The sequence below is a fragment of the Rana temporaria genome, unplaced genomic scaffold (assembly GCF_905171775.1).
Source record: "Rana temporaria unplaced genomic scaffold, aRanTem1.1, whole genome shotgun sequence".
Classification (NCBI taxonomy): Eukaryota; Metazoa; Chordata; class Amphibia; order Anura; family Ranidae; genus Rana; species Rana temporaria.
Window position 1 is genome coordinate 14,771 of NW_024404705.1, and position 22,002 is coordinate 36,772.

General features: G+C 51.0%; 1 protein-coding gene across 1 annotated transcript; it reads left to right on the plus strand.

Annotated features, from left to right (window-relative positions):
- The first annotated feature begins 444 nt into the window (after positions 1 to 444).
- Positions 445 to 21,519, plus strand: DGAT1 (diacylglycerol O-acyltransferase 1). Its single transcript, XM_040334894.1, has 16 exons — positions 445 to 543; positions 1,227 to 1,309; positions 1,409 to 1,494; positions 6,753 to 6,805; positions 9,192 to 9,297; positions 9,375 to 9,503; positions 10,521 to 10,595; positions 10,697 to 10,800; positions 11,412 to 11,450; positions 11,790 to 11,831; positions 12,676 to 12,720; positions 12,795 to 12,907; positions 13,005 to 13,070; positions 15,099 to 15,186; positions 16,479 to 16,541; positions 21,373 to 21,519. Exons 1-16 carry the CDS (start codon positions 445 to 447, stop codon positions 21,517 to 21,519), a joined length of 1,338 nt encoding a protein of 445 aa, XP_040190828.1.
- The last annotated feature ends 483 nt before the right edge of the window (positions 21,520 to 22,002 follow it).

Below are 22,002 nucleotides of genomic sequence, written 5' to 3' on the forward strand. Positions count from 1 at the left end.
GTCTGATCAATGTTTATAAACAATGTTACTTTGTATCTCTCTATCTCCCGTCTGATCAATGTTTATAAACAATGTTACTTTGTATCTCTCTATCTCCTGTCTGATCAATGTTTATAAACAATGTTACTTTGTATCTCTCTCTCTCCCGTCTGCAATGTTTATAAACAATGTTACTTTGTATCTCTATCTCCTGTCTGATCAATGTTTATAAACAATGTTACTTTGTATCTCTCTATCTCCCGTCTGATCAATGTTTATAAACAATGTTACTTTGTATCTCTATCTCCTGTCTGATCAATGTTTATAAACAATGTTACTTTGTATCTCTCTATGGCCTCATTCACACCGGGTGTATGTATGTGTGTATGAGGGCTCTTCTTACCTGTATGGGGGTGTACAGGTCCCGTCCCCCCGGTGTGGTCAGTCCCATTGCTGTGAGTCGGGATGCAGTACACGGCCGTGCCCGCTGCTCCTCCCATAACATGGATGGATGTGGGGGGTTTGGTCCTGGGATGTACGGAATTCCTGTCCATCCCCATGTGGGTGAGGTCGGCCCTCGGACGGCCCACACGGACACATACTTCCCCGGCTCCTCAAACCATCACACCGGCCTCCAGGGGGCGCTCATTCGCAGGCGGTCGCCCTGAAAGCGATTACATACAAGCGCCCTTGCATTGCTGTGGGAGACGGAAGCCTCTCATTGGGCCGCCTCCTGCAGCTCATCCCTGGGGGGGCCCCTGCTGTGGTTCTCACTTGTCATTGGTGGTGACTGACATGGCGGAGGGGGATCACAGCACCAGCGACCTCCGGGATGAAGTGTCAGACTAACCTGCTGTACAACCAATCAGCATCTCCCCTTCTTGGTCTTGCCTGCCCCTGGAATAGTGAAGGAAGGCTCTGATTGGTTCTTGGAGGATTGATTCTTCCTGGAGGCAGAATGTGGTGGGGGGACATAATATGAGGACACACTGTGATGGGGGTGGACATAATATGAGGACACACTGTGATGGGGGGACATAATATGAGGACACACTGTGATGGGGGGACATAATATGAGGGCACACTGTGATGGGGGGACATAATATGAGGACACACTGTGATGGGGGGACATAATATGAGGGCACACTGTGATGGGGGGGACATAATATGAGGGCACACTGTGATGGGGGGGACATAATATGAGGGCACACAGTGTAGGTGGGCAGAATGTGGTGGGGGATGGGTAGGGATGGTGGATTCTTCCTGATGATTTGTCTTTTCTCTTCCAGGTCCTGGGAAACGCTCGGCTCTTCCTGGAGAACATCATAAAGTAAGTGAACCCTGCAGTGTCCGCCATTGGCTCCCATTGATTGGGTGTAGAGGTTTATGGGAAGATGATACTCATCGCACGTCATGTCTTCTCCCCCAGGTACGGCATACTGGTGGATCCCATCCAGGTGGTCTCCCTCTTTGTGAAGGACCCTTATAGCTGGCCCGCGCTGTGCCTGGTGCTGGGTGAGTCTGTACAATAAGAGTAATGATGTATCATAACAGCCAATCCGTGAACAGGGAAGTGTATTTGATTGGCTGTTATGGGCACCACCCTGTATACATGCCATATATCACATTGCTAGGAGTAGATGGGGTACCACATGGTGCACATTGTCTTTTACACAAGGGTCATAGTAGGGGGTGTGGCTCTAGTGGCCTTTACCTTGAGTCTAGGCATTATAGTGGGGTGTCTGGTTCTAGTGGCCCTTACCTGGAGATGAAGGGTCATGGCGGAGTGTCCTGGTCTAGCAGCCCCCACCTGGAGCCAGTGTGGTCATTGTGGGATGTGCGGCTATAATGTCTTGAGGCAAGGGGTCCTGATGGGGTGTCCGGCTTTAGTAACCCTTTCCTGGAGCCAGCAGGCCATAGTGGGGTGTCCAGCTCTTGTGGCTGCTGCTTGGTGCCAAGGAGTTATTGTCTGGCTCTTGTAGCTGCCTGGAGATGAAGGGTCATAGTGGGGTGTCCTCCTCTAGTGGCCACCACCTGGACCCAGTGAGGTCATAGTGGGATGTGTGGCTATAGTCCCTGTTGCCTTGAGACAAGGGGTCCTGATGGGGTGTCCAGCTTTAGTGGCCCTGCCCGGAGGCAGCAGGGTCATTGCAAGGATCACTGCTTGGAGATAAGGGGTCATAGTGGGGTGCCCAGTTTTAATGGCCCCTGCCTGGAGAAGGATCATAGTGGGTGGTCCTACTGCCTGGGGCCAGTGGTGTCAGTGAGGTGCTCATAGCTGTTGCTTGGAGACAAGGGGTCCTAATGGGGTGTTTGGCTTTAGTAAACCTTTCCAGGACCCAGCAGGGTCATTGTGAGGTGCCCACCTCTAGTGGTTGCTGCTTCTAGCCTAGGAGTCGCAATGGGGTGTCCTCTTCTAGTGGCTCATGCTTGGAGACTAGGGGTCATGGTTGGGTGTCCATCACTATTGGGTAAAGCTTGGAGACTGTGACGGTAGTAGAATGATATCCCCGTCAAGCATTCCCTTCTTCCCATAAAAAAAAATCACCCCAATAGTCCACGAGGAGGAATATTCCTGGGATCGCCCAATAATCCACACATGAGCCAAGCTTAGTGCTGGAACAAGAGACACTTTAATGGTACAACACCTAGCTTATATGTAGTTACAAAACTGTTACAATGACAATCTCCGCCCCCACCTCACACAGTGGGGGCTCCCATACAGATTATAGGCAGACACTTCAGAGCCGACCCTGTAGACACATTTCTTAAGGTCTTCTTCACACACACAATAGATCAATTACCCTTTAAAATAGGGAGCTGGCTGGGGAAGGGACATTAACATTTCCACAGTCTGTTAGCAGAGGAATGAGTCACACATGAAATCACCTTTTACCTCTAACACACACAGCATTACTAGCAGGGAGAATTAAACTGAAGCATATAGGCAAGTGCATACAAGTCCATCACAATGGCCCCCCTTTTTCTCCCTGCTCCGGCAAACCCGGTTGGACCTTCCCTGGTCCAGTAGGGTTGACGGGTTCTCAGAGCTTTTAGTCCGAGGTTAACTCCGTTTGGCGTGACAATCCATCGGCATTCCCGTTTTGCTTGCCTGGGCGATAATGAATCGTAAAGTCATAGGGCTGTAAGGCCAAGCTCCAGCGTAGCAAACGGGCGTTGTCCCCTGAAACCCGGTTAAGCCACACCAAGGGGTTGTGATCGGTAATGAGAGTGAAAGCCCGGCCATAAAGGTAAGGTGTGAGCTTTTTGAGTGCCCATACCAAGGCCAAACACTCTTTTTCAATGGTGGCGTAACTGACCTCCCTTGGCAACAGCTTCCGACTCAGGTATGCCACCGGGTCGTCAGATCACACGCCGGTCAGTCCCCAAGTCTTTGTGCGATCTGCAAAGTCACCAGAAGTCAGTGTGAAGACGGCGAATGGGTCTGTGCGCCGCCGTCTAGGTGTCCCGCTATGGGAGGGGCAGGTTATGGCTCTGAAGTGACAATCCCAGGAGATTCATAAAAATAAAAATTGATATTTGTTGAAATGCTGTAGCACTGGTGCGGGGGGGGATCAGTGCCCCATAGGGTCAGCCACCCCCTGCTCCCTCCGCAGCCGCCGGTTCTCCTCTTTGAGCTTCTCCAGCTCCATCTCCAGTTCATGGAGCCTGGGGGGGGTCAGCCTGCTGTGACCTCAGGTGGTTGTTCTCCTCCTCCATGCGGCTTATGTACTCCTCCAGCTCCATGTACTCACGGATCAGCTCCTGCTTGCTCATGTCCTGCAGGCTCTCCACGTGGTCCTTCATCATCAGGAACTGGGTGGTGGTGTAAGGGGCCACCGGTGGGCCCTTGGCGAACATCTCGGCACGCATCTGGGACGCCCGCTGCGACTCCCTCTCCTCCAGTCGCTTCTTCTCCTCCCAGGTCAGCTTGTTATACGGCTTCCAGGACCTCTTCTACTTGGAGGGTAGCCGGCGGTGCCTCTTTCTGACCAGCTCCCTCCAGGGCCCCTCCGGCTCATGGGTGTCGCCCACCCGGCTGTCTCTTAATCCCCGGGCGGTTTTTCCGTTACCCATGACCAGCTGACAATGGTGTTCCCTGTTGTCCGTAATAACAGATTGTACCATGAGGGCTTCGTAAGGGGTGCCCAATGGTTCTTCCGGACCCAGCTCCTGGAGATCCCAAGCCGAGTCTACACAATGGGCTGCTGCTGGTGGGCAGTACCCAGGTTGAGACCAATTTGACCTGGTGTTGTCGTTCATGGGGCAATTCTTCTTGAAGTGACCCAGCTGTTTGCACCGGAAGCAGCGTTGTTCGTTGTCCTCCTGGCGTGTATAGCGAGGGCTAGATGTCACCGGTCTGTTAGGAGGTTGGTATCTATCGGCTGGTGGGTGTGAGGGCACCGTTGGTCGTGGAGGTTGTACCCGTGATGTGACCTGGTTTGTCTTGCGAGTATCCGCATATTCATCCGCCAACTTCGCGGCCTCTGGTAGAGTCATGGGCCTGCGATCTCTCCCCCTTTCTTTGACGTCCGTCTGGATGTGATTGTAAAATTGCTCCAGGAGCATTAGTTGCAAAATGTCCTCTGCGGTGGTGGCCTGGCTGCTGTTAACCCAGTTAGAGGCCGACAGGGATAACTGGCATGCCCATTCCGCCTAAGAGTCTTTCGTGGTTTTGCGTGAGTCCCTGAACTTCTGTCGGTGGGACTCTGGGGTTACTGCATAACGAGCCAGGAGCACTTCTTTAACCCGGGCGTAGCTATGGATATCCTGATCTGGCACGGTCCGGAAAGCATCAGAAGCTTTGCCTGACAGTTTGCCTGACAATATTGCAACCCACTCTCCTCTAGCTATTCGGTGCAGGTTACATTGTCGCTCAAAGTCTGCCAGGTAGTTATCAATCTCACAGTCCTTTTCATCAAAAGCTTTAAAAGCGCTAAACGGAATCTTCCTTGTGTCTGCTGTGCTGTACTCACTGTTTGGAGAATGTGCGGCTGCTTGTTGGACTGCTGCCAGTTTTAACTGTAGTTCTGCGTCTCTTATTTGTTTATCCTCCTTCGCTAACAGGTCCATCACTTTCAGCACCACATCCGCCGTTGGGTTCGGACCGAACCATGCTAGCTTCTCTCTCATTAATTTGTTGGCTGGCGATTCCTCCTCCTGAATCACTGGTGTCTCCATCTCTTGTACTGCTGGCGTTGCTGCAACCAAGTTCTCCTGGTCTAGCTCCATTAATTCTGCTATGATGACCCGCTTGGTTTTGTTGCTAGCAATCCTTCCACAAACTTCCAGTAGTTCTTCCAGTGTCTGCTTGGAATCCGGGTGTAAAGGAGAGTAGAGGGGAAAATCCCGCTGCTGCCAACCAGTTGTGACGGTATTACAATGATATCCCAGTCAAACATTCCCTTCTTCCCATAAAAAAAAATCACCCAATATTCCACGTGGAGGAATATTCCTGGGATCGCCCAATAATCCACACATGAGCCAAGCTTAGTGCTGGAACAAGAGAGACTTTAATGGTACAACACCTAGCTTATATGTAGTTACAAAACTGTTACAATGACAATCTCCGCCCCCCCCCCCTCACACAGTGGGGGCTCCCATTCAGATTATAGGCAGACACTTCGGAACCGACCCTGTAGACACATTTCTTAAGGTCTTCTTCACACACACAATAGATCAATTACCCTTTAAAATAGGGAGCTGGCTGGGGAAGGGACATCAACATTTCAACAGTCTGTTAGCAGAGGAATGAGTCACACATGAAATCACCTTTTACCTCTAACACACAGCATTAAACTAGCAGGGAGAATTAAACTGAAGCATATAGGCAAGTGCATACAAGTCCATCACAGAGACTAGGGGTCATAGTTGGGTGTCTGGTTATAGTGGCCACTGCTTGGAGACTTGGGGTCATAATGGGGTGTTTGGCTTTAGTAAACCTTTCCAGGACCCAGCAGGGTCATTGTGAGGTGCCCACCTCTAGTGGTTGCTGCTTCTAGCCTAGGAGTCTTAATGGGGTGTCCTCTTCTACTGGCTTATGCTTGGAGACTAGGGGTCATAATGGGGTGTTCTGTTCTAGTGGCCACTGCTTGGAGACTTGGGGTCATAATGGGGTGTCTGGTTATAGTGGCTGCTGCTTGGAGACTAGGGGTCATAGATGGGTGTCTGGTTATAGTGGCCGCTGCTTGGAGACTTGGGGTCATAATGGGGTGTCTGGTTATAGTGGCCGCTGCTTGGAGACTAGGGGTCATAATGGGGTGTCTGGTTATAGTGGGCGCTGCTTGGAGACTTGGGGTCATAGTTGGGTGTCCATCACTATTGGTCATTGCCTGGAACCATCAAGGTCCTGGTGGGGTGTTTGGCTCTAGTGGCCCCTCATAGACAGAATTTACAGAGCGCCTCCATACACATTGGGCTCTCACTGCACCGTGTCACATGATCCCGGACTACAGCCTCTGCATTGGGGTCTGTTCTAAGCCCCCCACCACCTAGGAGGGCACTACTGCACTGCCGGTGGGTGGGCTGTGCTTGTAATAAGACCACGTGTCTTCAGAGTATGTATGACCCCCCCTGTGGTGTAGAGACCGAATACCACACTATGATGTCCGCCTGTCTGTCCATCACACAGGGTGGTGCAGGGATCTGGTTGGCGGTGCAGGGATCTGGTTGGCGGTGCAGGGATCTGGTTGGTGGTGCAGGGATCTGGTGGGTGGTGCAGGGATCTGGTTGGTGTATCACTTATAGTTGTCTCTCTTTTTTTCCTCTTTCAGCTTCCAATGTCTTTATTTTGGGGTCTCTACACCTGGAGAGGAGACTGGCATCTGTAAGTACACATTGCGGGGGGGCTAATATTTGAGGACCCTTTGGCAGTTGGTAGGCTGATATTTCAGAGGCATGGATGATAGTGGGGGAAGGGGTGCCCTGACAGATGGCGGGATGATAGTTGGGTGGGGTCCTGACAGTTTGTGAGCTGATATTGGGGGGGGTTTCCTGGCAGTTGGCGAGCTGATGTTTGGGGGGGTGTCCTGGCAGTTGGCGGGCTGATGGGGGGGGGGGTTCCTGGCAGTTGGCGGGCTGATGTTGGGGGGGGGGGATCCTGGCAGTTGGTGAGCTGATGTTTGGGGGGTGTCCTGACAGTTGGTGAGCTGATGTTGGGGGGGGGGGTGTCCTGGCAGTTGGCGATATGATATTGGGGTAAAGGGGGGTGTCCTGGCAGTTGGCGGGCTGATGTTGGGGGGGGGGGTCCTGGCAGTTGGGCTGATGTTTGGGGGGGTGTCCTGGCAGTTGGTGAGCTGATGTTGGGGGGGGGGGTGTCCTGACAGTTGGCGATATGATATTGGGGTAAAGGGGGTGTCCTGGCAGTTGGTGATATGATATTGGGGTAAAGGGGGGTGTCCTGGCAGTTGATGATATGATATTGGGGTAAAGGGGGTGTCCTGGCAGTTGGTGATATGATATTGGGGTAAAGTGGGTGTCCTGGCAGTTAGTGAGCTGATATTGGGGTAAAGGGGGTGTCCTGACAGTTGGTGAGCTGATATTGGGGGGGGGGTGTCCTGGCAGTTGGTGATATGATATTGGGGTAAAGGGAGTGTCCTGGCAGTTGGTGATATGATATTGGGGTAAAGGGGTGTCCTGGCAGTTGGTGATATGATATTGGGGTAAAGGGGGTGTCCTGGCAGTTGGTGATATGATATTGGGGTAGAGGGGATGTCCTGGCAGTTGGTGATATGATATTGGGGTAAAGGGGGTGTCCCGGCAGTTGGTGATATGATATTGGGGTAAAGGGGTGTCCTGGCAGTTGGTGATATGATGTTGGGGTAAAGGGGGTGTCCTGGCAGTTGGTGATATGATATTGGGGTAGAGGGGATGTCCTGGCAGTTGGTGATATGATATTGGGGTGAAGGGGGTGTCCTGGCAGTTGGTGATATGATATTGGGGTAAAGGGGGGTGTCCTGGCAGTTGGTGATATGATATTGGGGTAAAGGTGGGTGTCCTGACAGTTGGTGATATGATATTGGGGTAAAGGGGATGTCCTGGCAGTTGGTGATATGATATTGGGGTAAAGGGGTGTCCTGGCAGTTGGTGATATGATATTGGGGTAAAGGGAGTGTCCTGGCAGTTGGTGATATGATGTTGGGGTAAAGGGGGTGTCCTGGCAGTTGGTGATATGATATTGGGTTAGAGGGGGGTGTCCTGGCAGTTGGTGATATGATATTGGGGTAAAGGGGGTGTCCTGGTAGTTGGTGATATGATATTGGGGTAAAGGGGGTGTCCTGGCAGTTGGTGATATGATATTGGGGTAAAGGGGTGTCCTGGCAGTTGGTGATATGATATTGGGGTAAAGGGAGTGTCCTGGCAGTTGGTGATATGATGTTGGGGTAAAGGGGGTGTCCTGGCAGTTGGTGATATGATATTGGGTTAGAGGGGGGTGTCCTGGCAGTTGGTGATATGATATTGGGGTAGAGGGGGGTGTCCTGGCAGTTGGTGATATGATATTGGGGTAAAGGGGGTGTCCTGGCAGTTGGCGATATGATATTGGGGTAAAGGGGGGTGTCCTGGCAGTCGGTGATGTGATATTGGGGTAAAGGGGGGTGTCCTGGCAGTTGGTGATATGATATTGGGGTAGAGGGGGGTGTCCTGGCAGTTGGTGATATGATATTGGGGTAGAGGGGGGTGTCCTGGCAGTTGGTGATATGATATTGGGGTAAAGGGGGTGTCCTGGCAGTTGGCGATATGATATTGGGGTAAAGGGGGTGTCCCGGCAGTTGGTGATATGATATTGGGGTAAAGGGGGGTGTCCTGGCAGTCGGTGATATGATATTGGGGTAAAGGGGGGTGTCCTGGCAGTTGGTGATATGATATTGGGGTAAAGGGGGGTGTCCTGGCAGTTGGTGATATGATATTGGGGTAGAGGGGTGTCCTGGCAGTTGGTGATATGATATTGGGGTAAAGGGGGTGTCCTGGCAGTTGGTGATATGATATTGGGGTAAAGGGGGTGTCTTGGCAGTTGGTGAGCTGATGTTGGGGGGGGTGTCCTGGCAGTTGGCGATATGATATTGGGGTAGAGGGGTGTCCTGGCAGTTGGTGATATGATATTGGGGTAAAGGGGGGTGTCCTGGCAGTTGGTGATATGATATTGGGGTAAAGGGGGGTGTCCTGGCAGTCAGTGAGTGTGAAGAGCCTCTGTAGACTTTTATTCTGTCTCTCAGGGTCGATTGTCGGAGGGATTGGGTCTCTTGCTCTACACCATCATCCTCACCAGTATTCTCTGTGTCCCGGTACTGGTTGTGTTCACCGTTCCCTCCATAACTCCAGGTAGGTATTGATCCCTCCCCAGTCACTTGACCAGTTACAGACCCCCCCCCCAAAATCAACGTTTGTTCTATTTGCAGTGGGGTCTATCTTAGCGTTGTCCATCTACACTATTCTCCTTCTCAAGATATATTCCTACAGAGATGTCAACCTCTGGTGCCGGGAGAGAAGGCTGGCACAGACTCGGGCATTGGGGCGCTCTCAGTCCGGTGAGTGATGGTGTCTGCAGGTCATGGGTGTTGTGGGGGAGTGTCTGTGTCTCATGGGTGTGGCGGGGGGAGTGTCTGTGTCTCATGGGTGTGGTGGGGGAGTGTCTCGTGGGGGGAGTTTCTCGTGGGTGTGGTGGGGGGAGTGTCGGTGTCTCGTGGGGGGAGTTTCTCGTGGGTGTGGTGGGGGGAGTGTCGGTGTCTCGTGGGTGTGGTGGGGGGGAGTGTCGGTGTCTCGCGGGGGGGAGTGTCGGTGTCTCGTGGGTTTGGTGGGGGGAGTGTTGGTGTCTCGTGGGTGTGGTGGGGGGAGTGTCGGTGTCTCGTGGATGTGGTGGGGGGAGTGTCGGTGTCTCGTGGATGTGGTGGGGGGAGTGTCGGTGTCTCGTGGATGTGGTGGTGGGGGGAGTGTCGGTGTCTCGTGGATGTGGTGGTGGGGGGAGTGTCGGTGTCTCGTGGATGTGGTGGTGGGGGGAGTGTCGGTGTCTCATGGGTGTGGTGGGGGGATTGTCGGTATCTCCTGGGTGTGGTGGGGGGAGTGTCGGTATCTCATGGGTGTGGTGGGGGGAGTGTCGGTATCTCATGGGTGTGGTGGGGGGGAGCGTTAGCGTCTCATGGGTGTGGTGGGGGGAGTGTCGGTATCTCCTGGGTGTGGTGGGGAGGAGTGTTAGCGTCTCATGGGTGTGGTGGGGGGGATTGTCGGTATCTCATGGGTGTGGTGGGGGAGTGTCTCATGGGTGTGGTGGGGGGAGTGTCGGTGTCTCATGGGTGTGGTGGGGGAGTGTCTCATGGGTGTGGTGGGGGGGAGTGTCTCATGGGTGTGGTGGGGGAGTGTCTCATGGGTGTGGTGGGGGGAGTGTCGGTATCTCCTGGGTGTGGTGGGATGGAGTGTTAGCGTCTCATGGGTGTGGTGGGGGGAGTGTCTCATGGGTGTGGTGGGGGGATTGTCTCATGGGTGTGGCGGGGGAGTGTCGGTGTCTCATTTTCTATGCTCTTTATTCCAATGCTTCCATAATGTCTCAGCTCCACTAATGAAAAAGGGCAGTGGTGATGCGGGGCAGAAGGAGGTGTCGTACCCAGGCAATCTGACACACAGAGGTAAGTAGTACAGGTATGATGTGTGTGCGGGATGTCACATGATGTGGGTTTGGGGTGTCACATGATTGGACTCTCTTCATCCGCCTCTCTCTACCCCTCAGATATCTATTACTTTATCTTGGCTCCGACTCTCTGCTACGAACTCAACTTCCCCCGATCTCCGAGGATTCGTAAGAGGTTCCTTCTCCGGAGACTTATGGAGATGGTAAGAAGCGCGTGACACCGGATTCCTTAGGATAGGTCTGTACACCGCCACTGCCCTTCCCCAGTATCCCCCTCCCCCATTGTACACCACTAATGCCCTTCCTCAGTATCCCCCCCCCCATTGTACACCGCCACTGCCCTTCCCCAGTATCCCCCTCCCCCATTGTACACCGCCACTGCCCTTCCCCAGTATCTCCCACATTGTACACTGCCACTGCCCTTCCCCAGTATCCCCCCCATTGTACACCACCAATGCCCTTCCTCAGTATCCCCCCTCCCCTCCATTGTACACCGCCACTGCCCCTACTTCACCACTAGTGTACGCCGACATTTTCCTGCCCTCCTCCCCGTATTGTACACCACCACTGCTCTTTATCCCCATAATATACTGACCCTGCCCTTTTCTGCCCCCATTGTACACCGCTGCCTGCCCTCCCCCTCCCCCATTGTACACCGCTGCCTGTCTCTCTCTTTTCTGACTGTACACTTCCTGAATCCAGCCATTGTAATGGACTTTCCTCTCCAGTCCTCCCCTCCCCCCTCAGCACACACAGCCAGTCTCTCTCTGATCAGCGAAATCTCTGATGGTCCTTTTTTCTCTCTTTTATTTAGTTGTTCTTCATGCAACTTCTGGTTGGCCTAATCCAGCAGGTGAGATGTGCCAATGGGAGGAGTCACTTTGATGGGCTCCTCGGAGGAGGGGCTACTCTGATAGTTTGGAGGTTTAGATTCAGTGGTGAAGGAGACATTTGGAGTCCTGCAGCAGAAGATGACCGAGGAATGTGGAGATGCTGGCATGGATGGGAAGGATGTCCCATAACTGTGAGGGAATCATGGGAAAATGTCTGCAGTTCCTCTTCTGATCCCCACTGACCACTATGAAGGATGGATGGTGCCAGTAATCTTCTCACCCTTCAGAGGGGGGGTTGTTTAAGGGGGTGGTGGCTTCTTGTCTTAGAAATGATCTTGGTATCCATCTTTGTTTTTCAGTGGATGGTCCCAACAATCCAGAACTCCATGAAGCCGTTCCGGGTGAGTGATAGTAAATAGGGGTCTCCGTGTGTTCATGCGCCCAATATCCCGAATAGATTGTTCTACATAGGTCAATATTTATCAATCTCTCAGGGGGGGGTGGGTAGTTGATCTCATAATGGATCTAGTAGTAGTTGATCTCATGGTGGATCGAGTAGTAGTTGATCTCATAATGGATATAGTAGTAGTTGATCTCATGGTGGATCTAGTAGTTGGTTACATTCAGATGGACTTGTTCTCTATGGGCCAAGAATACTCTGGCCCTAATTTTTTATGATGTGAAGTAGGAATTGAGTGTATTATAGGACCAGCAATTGGGGGTCAAAGTCATTTTATTTAGACAAGAGGAAGCATGTTTCAGCTGTGAGATCTTCTTCAGGAGGACCTCCACACTTTGGCGAGAACATGTTGGGCGGCAGTGAAGAGAAATGTTAGAGCCGGTTCACACTCCCGCGGCACGACTTTGGGGGCGACTCTGCAAGTCATCCTGAGGACGACTTCAGAGGCGACCAGCAAAACGACTTCTGTATAGAAGTCAATGTAGGTCGCCCCGAGCCGCCCCCGAAGTCGTGCAGGAACCTTTTTCTAAGTCGGAGCGACTTGCGTCGCGCCTATTAGAACGGTTCCATTGCATTGAATGGGACGCGACTCATCTGGCGGTTGAGCCCCAGTGGCTCTTAAGAGGCCAAATTGTGTGTTTCCGGATTTATTGGGGTGCCTGTACCCAGAAGTGTGGAGACCAGTTAGTATCTATTGGTCCAATAATATTATTGGCTTCCCACCAAATGTGAACCTGAGCTGGAGGCTTCTGTTCTCTTTTCTGATCTCTTCCTCTGTCTGGCAGGATATGGATTACTCGCGGATGGTTGAGCGTCTCCTGAAGTTGGCGGTAAGCCATGTTTCTCTTCCGCATGTAACCGGTGGTGCTTCCTTCTAGTCCTGAGTTCATTCTTCTCCTTTCAGGTCCCCAATCACCTGATCTGGCTCATCTTCTTCTACTGGTTCTTCCACTCTTCCATGAACTTTGTGGCAGAGTTGATGCGTTTTGGAGATCGGGAATTCTACAGGGATTGGTGGTGAGTTGGGGGTTGAGGTTCAGCTGATTCACTTGCTTATTGGCCATGACATTGGTTGGTAAGTTCACCTCATTCTATGTGTCTTTCTCCTTCCCAGGAACTCGGAGACGGTGACCTACTTCTGGCAAAACTGGAACATCCCAGTACACAAATGGTGCATCAGGTAGGAGCGATCTCTGGGGGGCGGGGGAAGGAGACAGGTGGATAATGGAGAGGGACAGATGAAGGAGAGGGACAAGTGGATGCAAAGTGATGGGTGAAGGAGAAGGACAGATGGAGGACTAGTGAGTGAAGGAGACGGGGGAGGGTAAAAGATGGGGGAGGGTGAAGGAGGAGTACGAGTGAAAGAAGCAGTTGAAGGAGAAGGGACGGGTGAAGGAGAAGGGACAGGTAAGGGGGAGGGGCGGGTGAAGGAGAAGGGACAGGTAAGGGGGAGGGGCGGGTGTAGGAGAAGGGACAGGTAAAGGGGAGGGGCGGAGAAGGGACAGGTAAGTGGGAGGGGCAGTGAAGGAGAAGGGACAGGTAAGGGGAGGGGCGGGTGAAGGAGAAGGGACAGGTAAGGGGGAGGGGCGGGTGTAGGAGAAGGGACAGGTAAAGGGGAGGGGCGGTGAAGGAGAAGGGACAGGTAAGTGGGAGAGGTGGGTGAAGTAGAAGGGACAGGTAAGGGGGAGGGGCGGAGAAGGGACAGGTAAGGGGGAGGGGCGGTGAAGGAGAAGGGACATGTAAGGGGGAGGGGCGGGTGAAGGAGAAGGGACAGGTAAGGGGGAGGGGCGGTGAAGGAAAAGGGACAGGTAAGGGGGAGGGTGTAGGAGAAGGGACAGGTAAGGGGGAGGGGCGGGTGAAGTAGAAGGGACAGGTAAGGAGGAGGGGCGGGTGAATGAGAAGGGACAGGTAAGGGGGAGGGGCGGTGAAGAAGAAGGGACAGGTAAGGGGGAGGGGCGGTGAAGTAGAAGGGACAGGTAAGGGGGAGGGGCGGGTGAATGAGAAGGGACAGGTAAGGGGGAGGGGCGGGTGAATGAGAAGGGACAGGTAAGGGGGAGGGGCGGGTGAAGAGATGGGATTATTGGGAATTTAAAGCAGGCTGTTGGGGGAGGGGCGGTGAAGGAGAAGGGACAGGTAAGGGTGAGGGGCGGGTGAAGGAGATGGGACAGGTAAGGGGGAGGGGCGGGTGAAGGAGAAGGGACAGGTAAGGGGGAGGGGCGGGTGAAGGAGAAGGGACAGGTAAGGGGGAGGGGCGGGTGAAGGAGATGGGACAGGTAAGGGGGAGGGGCGGGTGAAGGAGATGGGACAGGTAAGGGGGAGGGGCGGGTGAAGGAGAAGGGACAGGGGCGGTGAAGGAGAAGGGACAGGTAAGGGGGAGGGGCGGTGAAGGAGAAGGGACAGGTAAGGGGAGGGGCGGTGAATGAGAAGGGACAGGTAAGGGGGAGGGGCGGGTGAATGAGAAGGGACAGGTAAGGGGGAGGGGCGGTGAAGGAGAAGGGACAGGTAAGGGGAGGGGCGGTGAATGAGAAGGGACAGGTAAGGGGGAGGGGCGGTGAAGGAGAAGGGACAGGTAAGGGGGAGGGGCGGTGAAGGAGAAGGGACAGGTAAGGGGAGGGGTGGTGAATGAGAAGGGACAGGTAAGGGGGAGGGGCGGGTGAATGAGAAGGGACAGGTAAGGGGGAGGGGCGGGTGAATGAGAAGGGACAGGTAAGGGGGAGGGGCGGTGAAGAAGGGACAGGTAAGGGGGAGGGGCGGAGAAGGGACAGGTAAGGGGGAGGGGCGGGTGAATGAGAAGGGACAGGTAAGGGGGAGGGGCGGTGAAGAAGAAGGGACAGGTAAGGGGGAGGGGCGGTGAAGGAGAAGGGACAGGTAAGGGGGAGGGTGTAGGAGAAGGGACAGGTAAGGGGGAGGGGCGGGTGAATGAGAAGGGACAGGTAAGGGGGAGGGGCGGTGAAGGAGAAGGGACAGGTAAGGGGGAGGGGCGGTGAAGGAGAAGGGACAGGTAAGGGGGAGGGGCGGGTGAAGGAGAAGGGACAGGTAAGGGGGAGGGGTGGTGAAGGAGAAGGGACAGGTAAGGGGGAGGGGCGAGTGAAGAAGAAGGGACAGGTAAGGGGGAGGGGCGGGTGAAGAGGTGGGATTATGGGCAATATAAAGCAGGCTGTTGGGGGAGGGGAATCGATCACTAGAACAATGACTTTTTGTGTCTCAGGCACTTCTACAAGCCAATGATGAGGCGCGGGATCTCCAAGTGGGTCGCTCAGACTGCTGTCTTTTTCGGTTCGGCTTTCTTCCATGAGGTGAGTCTGAGAAGTCCCGCCCTCTATCCGGCGTCGTGGCCCCTCCCCGGAATGGTGGATTGTGGGGGATGGGCGGCTGTACATCGGACCGGTTCTTGGAATTCTTTGGACTTCCAGCCACGCCCATTTCCATTGGTGGATTTTGGGAGGAAATCATTTAAAACCATTCCACAAATAAAGGGAATTTTCCAAACATTTCCAACCCAATTTTTACCATTTGGGCATCGGAACCCAAGCGGTGTCTGTGGGCGACAATGTTCGTTTGTAGCCAATGTGATTGTGCTGCTGGTGGGGGATGGGGCTCTAAAGAAAGGAATATGACAATCTGTATTATAAAGTGGACCTGTCAGCCATTTTAAACACTTGATCCGTTCTAGGGGGCGCCATAAGAGGACTGTAACCTCGTGAAACGTAAGGTCTCGGCTCAAGCTCCTGGAAGTCCATCCGGTGCGTCCCGTGATGGGCACTGGCTGGGCAGGAGTCCTCTAACGTCTCACACGCTGTGGATATGCATAGAGAAGGGTCACCACACGCCTAGCAAAGCCATTAGTCCATCCGGTGCGTCCCGTGATGGGCACTGGCTGGGCAGGAGTCATCGAACGTCTCACACGCTGTGGATATGCATAGAGAAGGGTCACCACACGCCTAGCAAAGCCATTAGTCCATCCGGTGCGTCCCGTGATGGGCACTGGCTGGGCAGGAGTCCTCTCACACGCTGTGGGTATGCATAGAGAAGGGTCACCACACACCTAGCAAAGCCATTAGTAAACAGGTAAGAGCAACCTTGGCCAGCTTCACCTAAAGCCACGCTTCAACGCGTTTCACCCCATGATTCAGCTCTGTGGGTAGGTGAAATGCGTTGGGTGAAGCTGGCTGAGTCTGCTTTCACCTGTTTACTAATGGCTTTGCTAGGTGTGTGGTGACCCTTCTCTATGCATATCCACAGCGTGTGAGACGTTAGAGGACTCCCGCCCAGCCAGTGCCCATCACGGGACGCCCCGGAAGGACTAATGGCTTTGCTAGGTGTGCAGGGACCTTTCTCCATACAGGGACGGGAAGCCCAGTAACTCCGGGGAATAGCAGACATCTAGGACTTGACAGGAACTTTAGGTTCTAATTAAAGACCCTCAAGAAATCCGAATTTCTCGGTTTGTAAATTGAACATTGTTCCTGCAATGGCAGAAGAGCTTTCCAAAAATGTGGCCCTTGTTTGGAAATGTTCGGGGCCCTTGTTGTAAACATGAAAGGAGATGACGTCTCTGGGGTGACATTACTGTGTCTTCTCTTTCCAGTATCTGGTCAGCATTCCTCTGAAGATGTTTCGGCTCTGGGCCTTCATGGGGATGATGTCACAGGTATGTATGATTCTTATTGGTGGGTTTTCTCCTTCTCGGGGGTTGTGATGTCACAGATTTGTATAGTTGTTGGGTTTTCTCCTTCTCGGGGGTTGTGATGTCACAGATTTGTATAGTTGTTGGGTTTTCTCCTTCTCGGGGGTTGTGATGTCACAGATTTGTATATTTGTTGGGTTTTCTCCTCGGGGGTTGTGATGTCACAGATTTGTATAGTTGTTGGGTTTTCTCCTTCTCGGGGGTTGTGATGTCACAGATTTGTATATTTGTTGGGTTTTCTCCTCGGGGGTTGTGATGTCACAGATTTGTATATTTGTTCGGTTTTCTCCTCGGGGGTTGTGATGTCACAGATTTGTATAGTTGTTGGGTTTTCTCCTCCGGGGGTTGTGATGTCACAGATTTGTATAGTTGTTGGGTTTTCTCCTCGGGGGTTGTGATGTCACAGATTTGTATAGTTGTTGGGTTTTCTCCTTCTCGGGGGTTGTGATGTCACAGATTTGTATATTTGTTGGGTTTTCTCCTCGGGGGTTGTGATGTCACAGATTTGTATATTTGTTCGGTTTTCTCCTCGGGGGTTGTGATGTCACAGATTTGTATAGTTGTTGGGTTTTCTCCTTCTCGGGGGTTGTGATGTCACAGATTTGTATATTTGTTGGGTTTTCTCCTCGGGGGTTGTGATGTCACAGATTTGTATATTTGTTCGGTTTTCTCCTCGGGGGTTGTGATGTCACAGATTTGTATAGTTGTTGGGTTTTCTCCTCCGGGGGTTGTGATGTCACAGATTTGTATAGTTGTTGGGTTTTCTCCTCGGGGGTTGTGATGTCACAGATTTGTATAGTTGTTGGGTTTTCTCCTTCTCGGGGGTTGTGATGTCACAGATTTGTATATTTGTTGGGTTTTCTCCTCGGGGGTTGTGATGTCACAGATTTGTATATTTGTTCGGTTTTCTCCTCGGGGGTTGTGATGTCACAGATTTGTATAGTTGTTGGGTTTTCTCCTCCGGGGGTTGTGATGTCACAGATTTGTATATTTGTTGGGTTTTCTCCTCGGGGGTTGTGATGTCACAGATTTGTATATTTGTTCGGTTTTCTCCTCGGGGGTTGTGATGTCACAGATTTGTATAGTTGTTGGGTTTTCTCCTCCGGGGGTTGTGATGTCACAGATTTGTATAGTTGTTGGGTTTTCTCCTCGGGGGTTGTGATGTCACAGATTTGTATAGTTGTTGGGTTTTCTCCTTGGGGGTTGTGATGTCACAGATTTGTATAGTTGTTGGGTTTTCTCCTTGGGGGTTGTGATGTCACAGATTTGTATAGTTGTTGGGTTTTTGATGTTACAGTTTGAATGGTTTTTATTTGTGGTTTGTTTTGGTTGGTTTTCTCCTTTTTGGTGGGTTCTGAGATCGGAGGTATGTATGGTTCTTATCGGTAGGTTTTCTCTTCCTCGGGGGTTGTAATGTTACAGTTTAGTTCTTATTTGAGAGGTTTGTGTAGATGGGTTTTTTCCTCCTCGGAGGTTGGGATGTGCCAAGTTTTTATTGGTGGGTTTTCTCCTCAGGGGTGTGCTTCACAGGTTTGTATGATTCTTATTGGTGGGTTTCCTCCTACTCGGGGGTTGTGATGTTACAGTTTGGATGGTTCTTGTGTGGTCTGTATTGGTGGGTTTCCTCTACCTCAAGGATTGTGATGTCACAGGTTTGTATGATTCTTTTGTTGGATTTTTTCTCTTAAAGATTGTGATGTCACAGGTTTGTAGAATTCTTATTGGTGGGTTTCCTCTACCTCAGGGGTTGTGATGTCACAGGTTTGTAGAATTCTTATTGGTGGGTTTCCTCTACCTCAGGGATTGTGATGTCACAGGTTTGTAGAATTCTTATTGGTGGGTTTCCTCTACCTCAGGGGTTGTGATGTCACAGGTTTGTAGAATTCTTATTGGTGGGTTTCCTCTACCTCAGGGATTGTGATGTCACAGGTTTGTAGAATTCTTATTGGTGGGTTTCCTCTACCTCAGGGGTTGTGATGTCACAGGTTTGTAGAATTCTTATTGGTGGGTTTCCTCTACCTCAGGGATTGTGATGTCACAGGTTTGTATGATTCTTATTGGTGGGTTTCCTCCTACTCGTTTGTAGAATTCTTTTGTTGTATTTTTCTCTTAAAGATTGTGATGTCACAGAATTGTATAGTTATTATTGTTGGGTATTTCTACTCCTTGGGGGTTGTGATGTTAAAGTTTGGATGTTCTTATTTGTGTTTAGTATTGGTGGGTTTTCTCCTCCTTGGTGGTTGTGATATCGGAGTTTTGTATGATTCTTATTGGTGGGTGTTTCGACTCATGAGGGGTTGTTATATCACATGTTTATGATTCTTATTGGTAGTTTTTTTCCCTCCTCCTCAGGGGTTATGATGTCCCAAGTGTGTTGTGTTTTAATTGGGGAGTTTTCTGCTTGGGGGTTGTGCTTCATGGGCTTGCATGATTCTTATTGGTGGGGTTTTCTCTTCTTCAAAGATTGTGATGTCACTGATTTGTATAGTTTTATTATTGGTGGGTTTTCTCCTCAGGGGTTGCGATGCCACAGGTTTGTATGATTTGTGTTGGGTTTTCATAGGTCGTGTTGTCTGTAGGATTATTATTGGTGGGTTTTCTCCTCAGGGGTTGCGATGCCACAGGTTTGTATGATTTGTGTTGGATTTTCAGAGGTTGTGTTGTCTGTAGGATTATTATTGGTGGGTTTTCTCCTCCTCAGGGGTTGCGATGCCACAGGTTTGTATAATTTGTGTTGGGTTTTCAGAGGTCGTGTTGTCTGTAGGATTATTATTGGTAGGTTTTCTCCTCCGGGGTTGCGATGTCCCACGTTTGTATAATTTGTGTTGGGTTTTCAGAGGTCGTGTTGTCTGTAGGATTATTATTGGTGGGTTTTCTCCTCAGGGGTTGCGATGTCCCACGTTTGTAGGATTATTTTTGGTGGATTTTTCACTTCCTCAAAGATTGTGATGTTATAGATTTGTAAAGTTATTATTGGTGGGTTTTCTCCTCAGGGGTTGCGATGCCTCAGGTTTGTATGGATTTGTGTTGGGTTTTCAGAGGTTGTGTTGTCTGTAGGATTATTATTGGTGGGTTTTCTCCTCAGGGGTTGTGTTGTCTGTAGGATTATTATTGGTGGGTTTTCTCCTCCTCAGGGGTTGCGATGCCACAGGTTTGTATGATTTGTGTTGGGTTTTCAGAGGTTGTGTTGTCTGTAGGATTATTATTGGTAGGTTTTCTCCTCAGAGGTTGTGTTGTCTGTAGGATTATTATTGGTGGGTTTTCTCCTCAGGGGTTGCGATGTCACAGGTTTGTATGTTTTGTGTTGGGTTTTCAGAGGTTGTGTTGTCTGTAGGATTATTATTGGTGGGTTTTCTCCTCAGGGGTTGCGATGCCACAGGTTTGTATGATTTGTGTTGGGTTTTCAGAGGTTGTGTTGTTTCTAGGATTATTATTGGTGGGTTTTCTCCTCCTCAGGGGTTGCGATGTCCCACATTTGTATAATTTGTGTTGGGTTTTCAGAGGTTGTGTTGTCTGTAGGATTATTATTGGTGGGTTTTCTCCTCAGGGGTTGCGATGCCTCAGGTTTGTATGATTTGTGTTGGGTTTTCAGAGGTTGTGTTGTCTGTAGGATTATTATTGGTGGGTTTTCTCCTCTGGGGTTGCGATGTCCCACGTTTTGTAGGATTATTTTTGGTGGATTTTTCACTTCCTCAAAGATTGTGATGTTATAGATTTGTAGAGTTATTATTGGTAGGTTTTCTCCTCAGGGGTTGTGATGTCACAGGTTTGTATGCCTCTTTGTTCGATGTTTCTCTTCCTCAGACTGTGATGTCACAGATTTCATAGCTATTATTGGTGGGTTATGTCCTCCTGGGTTTGTGACGTCCCAAGTTTGTACTATTCTTGTTGAGTTTTCCCCTTGGGGGTTGTGTTTTCCCATGTTTATATGATTCTTATTGGTAGTCTTTTTTTTTTTTTCCCCCTCTCCTCCTCAGGGGTTATGGTGTAAAGCCCTGTACACACGGCCGGCAATCCCGTCAGGAAAAAAAACGTTGGTTTTCCTGACGAGATTCCTTGCTCGCCGAGTGTACAACACGGGCCATTGAAAAGAACTGCTGTTCTTTTGAATGGCAAGAACGCGGTGACGTCATCGGCTACGACGAACATGTGCTCGTCACATTCGATGCCGTTGCCGCCATCTTGCTACACCCTACACTGCCCTTGCATGCGTCAGTCTTTTCGAGCATGCGCGGGTTTACCTGAAGACTGGTTAGCATACACACGCTCGGTTTTCTCGGCAGGAGAGCAGGTTCTCTATTTTTCTCATTGAGATTCCCGAGGAGACACTATACACACGCACGATTTTCTCAGCAAAAAGCAGCTTCCTTACCGAGAGAACCGTGCGTGTGTACGAGGCTTTACACTTTAGATGGTTCCCATTTGAGAGATTTGTATAGATGGATTGTGTCCTCCCTTGGGGGGGTGTCCCAGGTTTGTAGTATTCTTATTGGTGTCTTCTCCTCTGGGGTTGTGCTTCATGGGTTTGTATGATTCTGATTGGTGGGTTTTTCTCCTCCCCAGGTTTGTATGATTCTTATTGGGGTCTTCTCCTCTGGGGTTGTGCTTCTTGAGTTTGTATGATTCTGATTGGTGGGTTTTTCTCCTCCCCAGGTTTGTATGATTCCTATTGGGGTCTTCACCTCTTCAGGGATTGTGTCACATGTCTGTAGGATTATTATTGGTGGGTTTTCTCCTTCTCCGGGATTGTGTTCTCAAAGGTTTGTACAATTCTTATTTTTTGTGCTTCCTGCAGATTCCATTGGCCTGGTTTGTGGGACGATTTCTCAGAGGGAACTATGGGAATGCGGCCGTATGGATCTCCCTGATTATTGGGCAGCCGATCGCAATTCTCATGTATGTACATGATTACTACGTCCTGAACCACGAGAAGGGTCTGTGATTCCATCACTGCCCCCCATGCAGATATGTCCTTGGTGGAGGAGCAAATCTCTCTAATGCCCCACTCATCCAACACTAGATCTCCTACTTAATGCCCCACTCATCCAACACTAGATCTCCTACTTAATGCCCCACTCATCCAACACTAGATCTCCTACTTAATGCCCCACTCATCCAACACTAGATCTCCTACCTAATGCCCCACTCATCCAACACTAGATCTCCTACGTAATGCCCCACTCATCCAACACTAGATCTCCTACTTAATGCCCCACTCATCCAACACTAGATCTGCTACTTAATGCCCCACTCATCCAACACTTAATGCCCCACTCATCCAACACTAGATCTCCTACTTAATGCCCCACTCATCCAACACTAGATCTGCTACTTAATGCCCCACTCATCCAACACTAGATCTCCTACTTCATGCCCCACTCATCCAACACTAGATCTCCTACTTCATGCCCCACTCATCCAACAC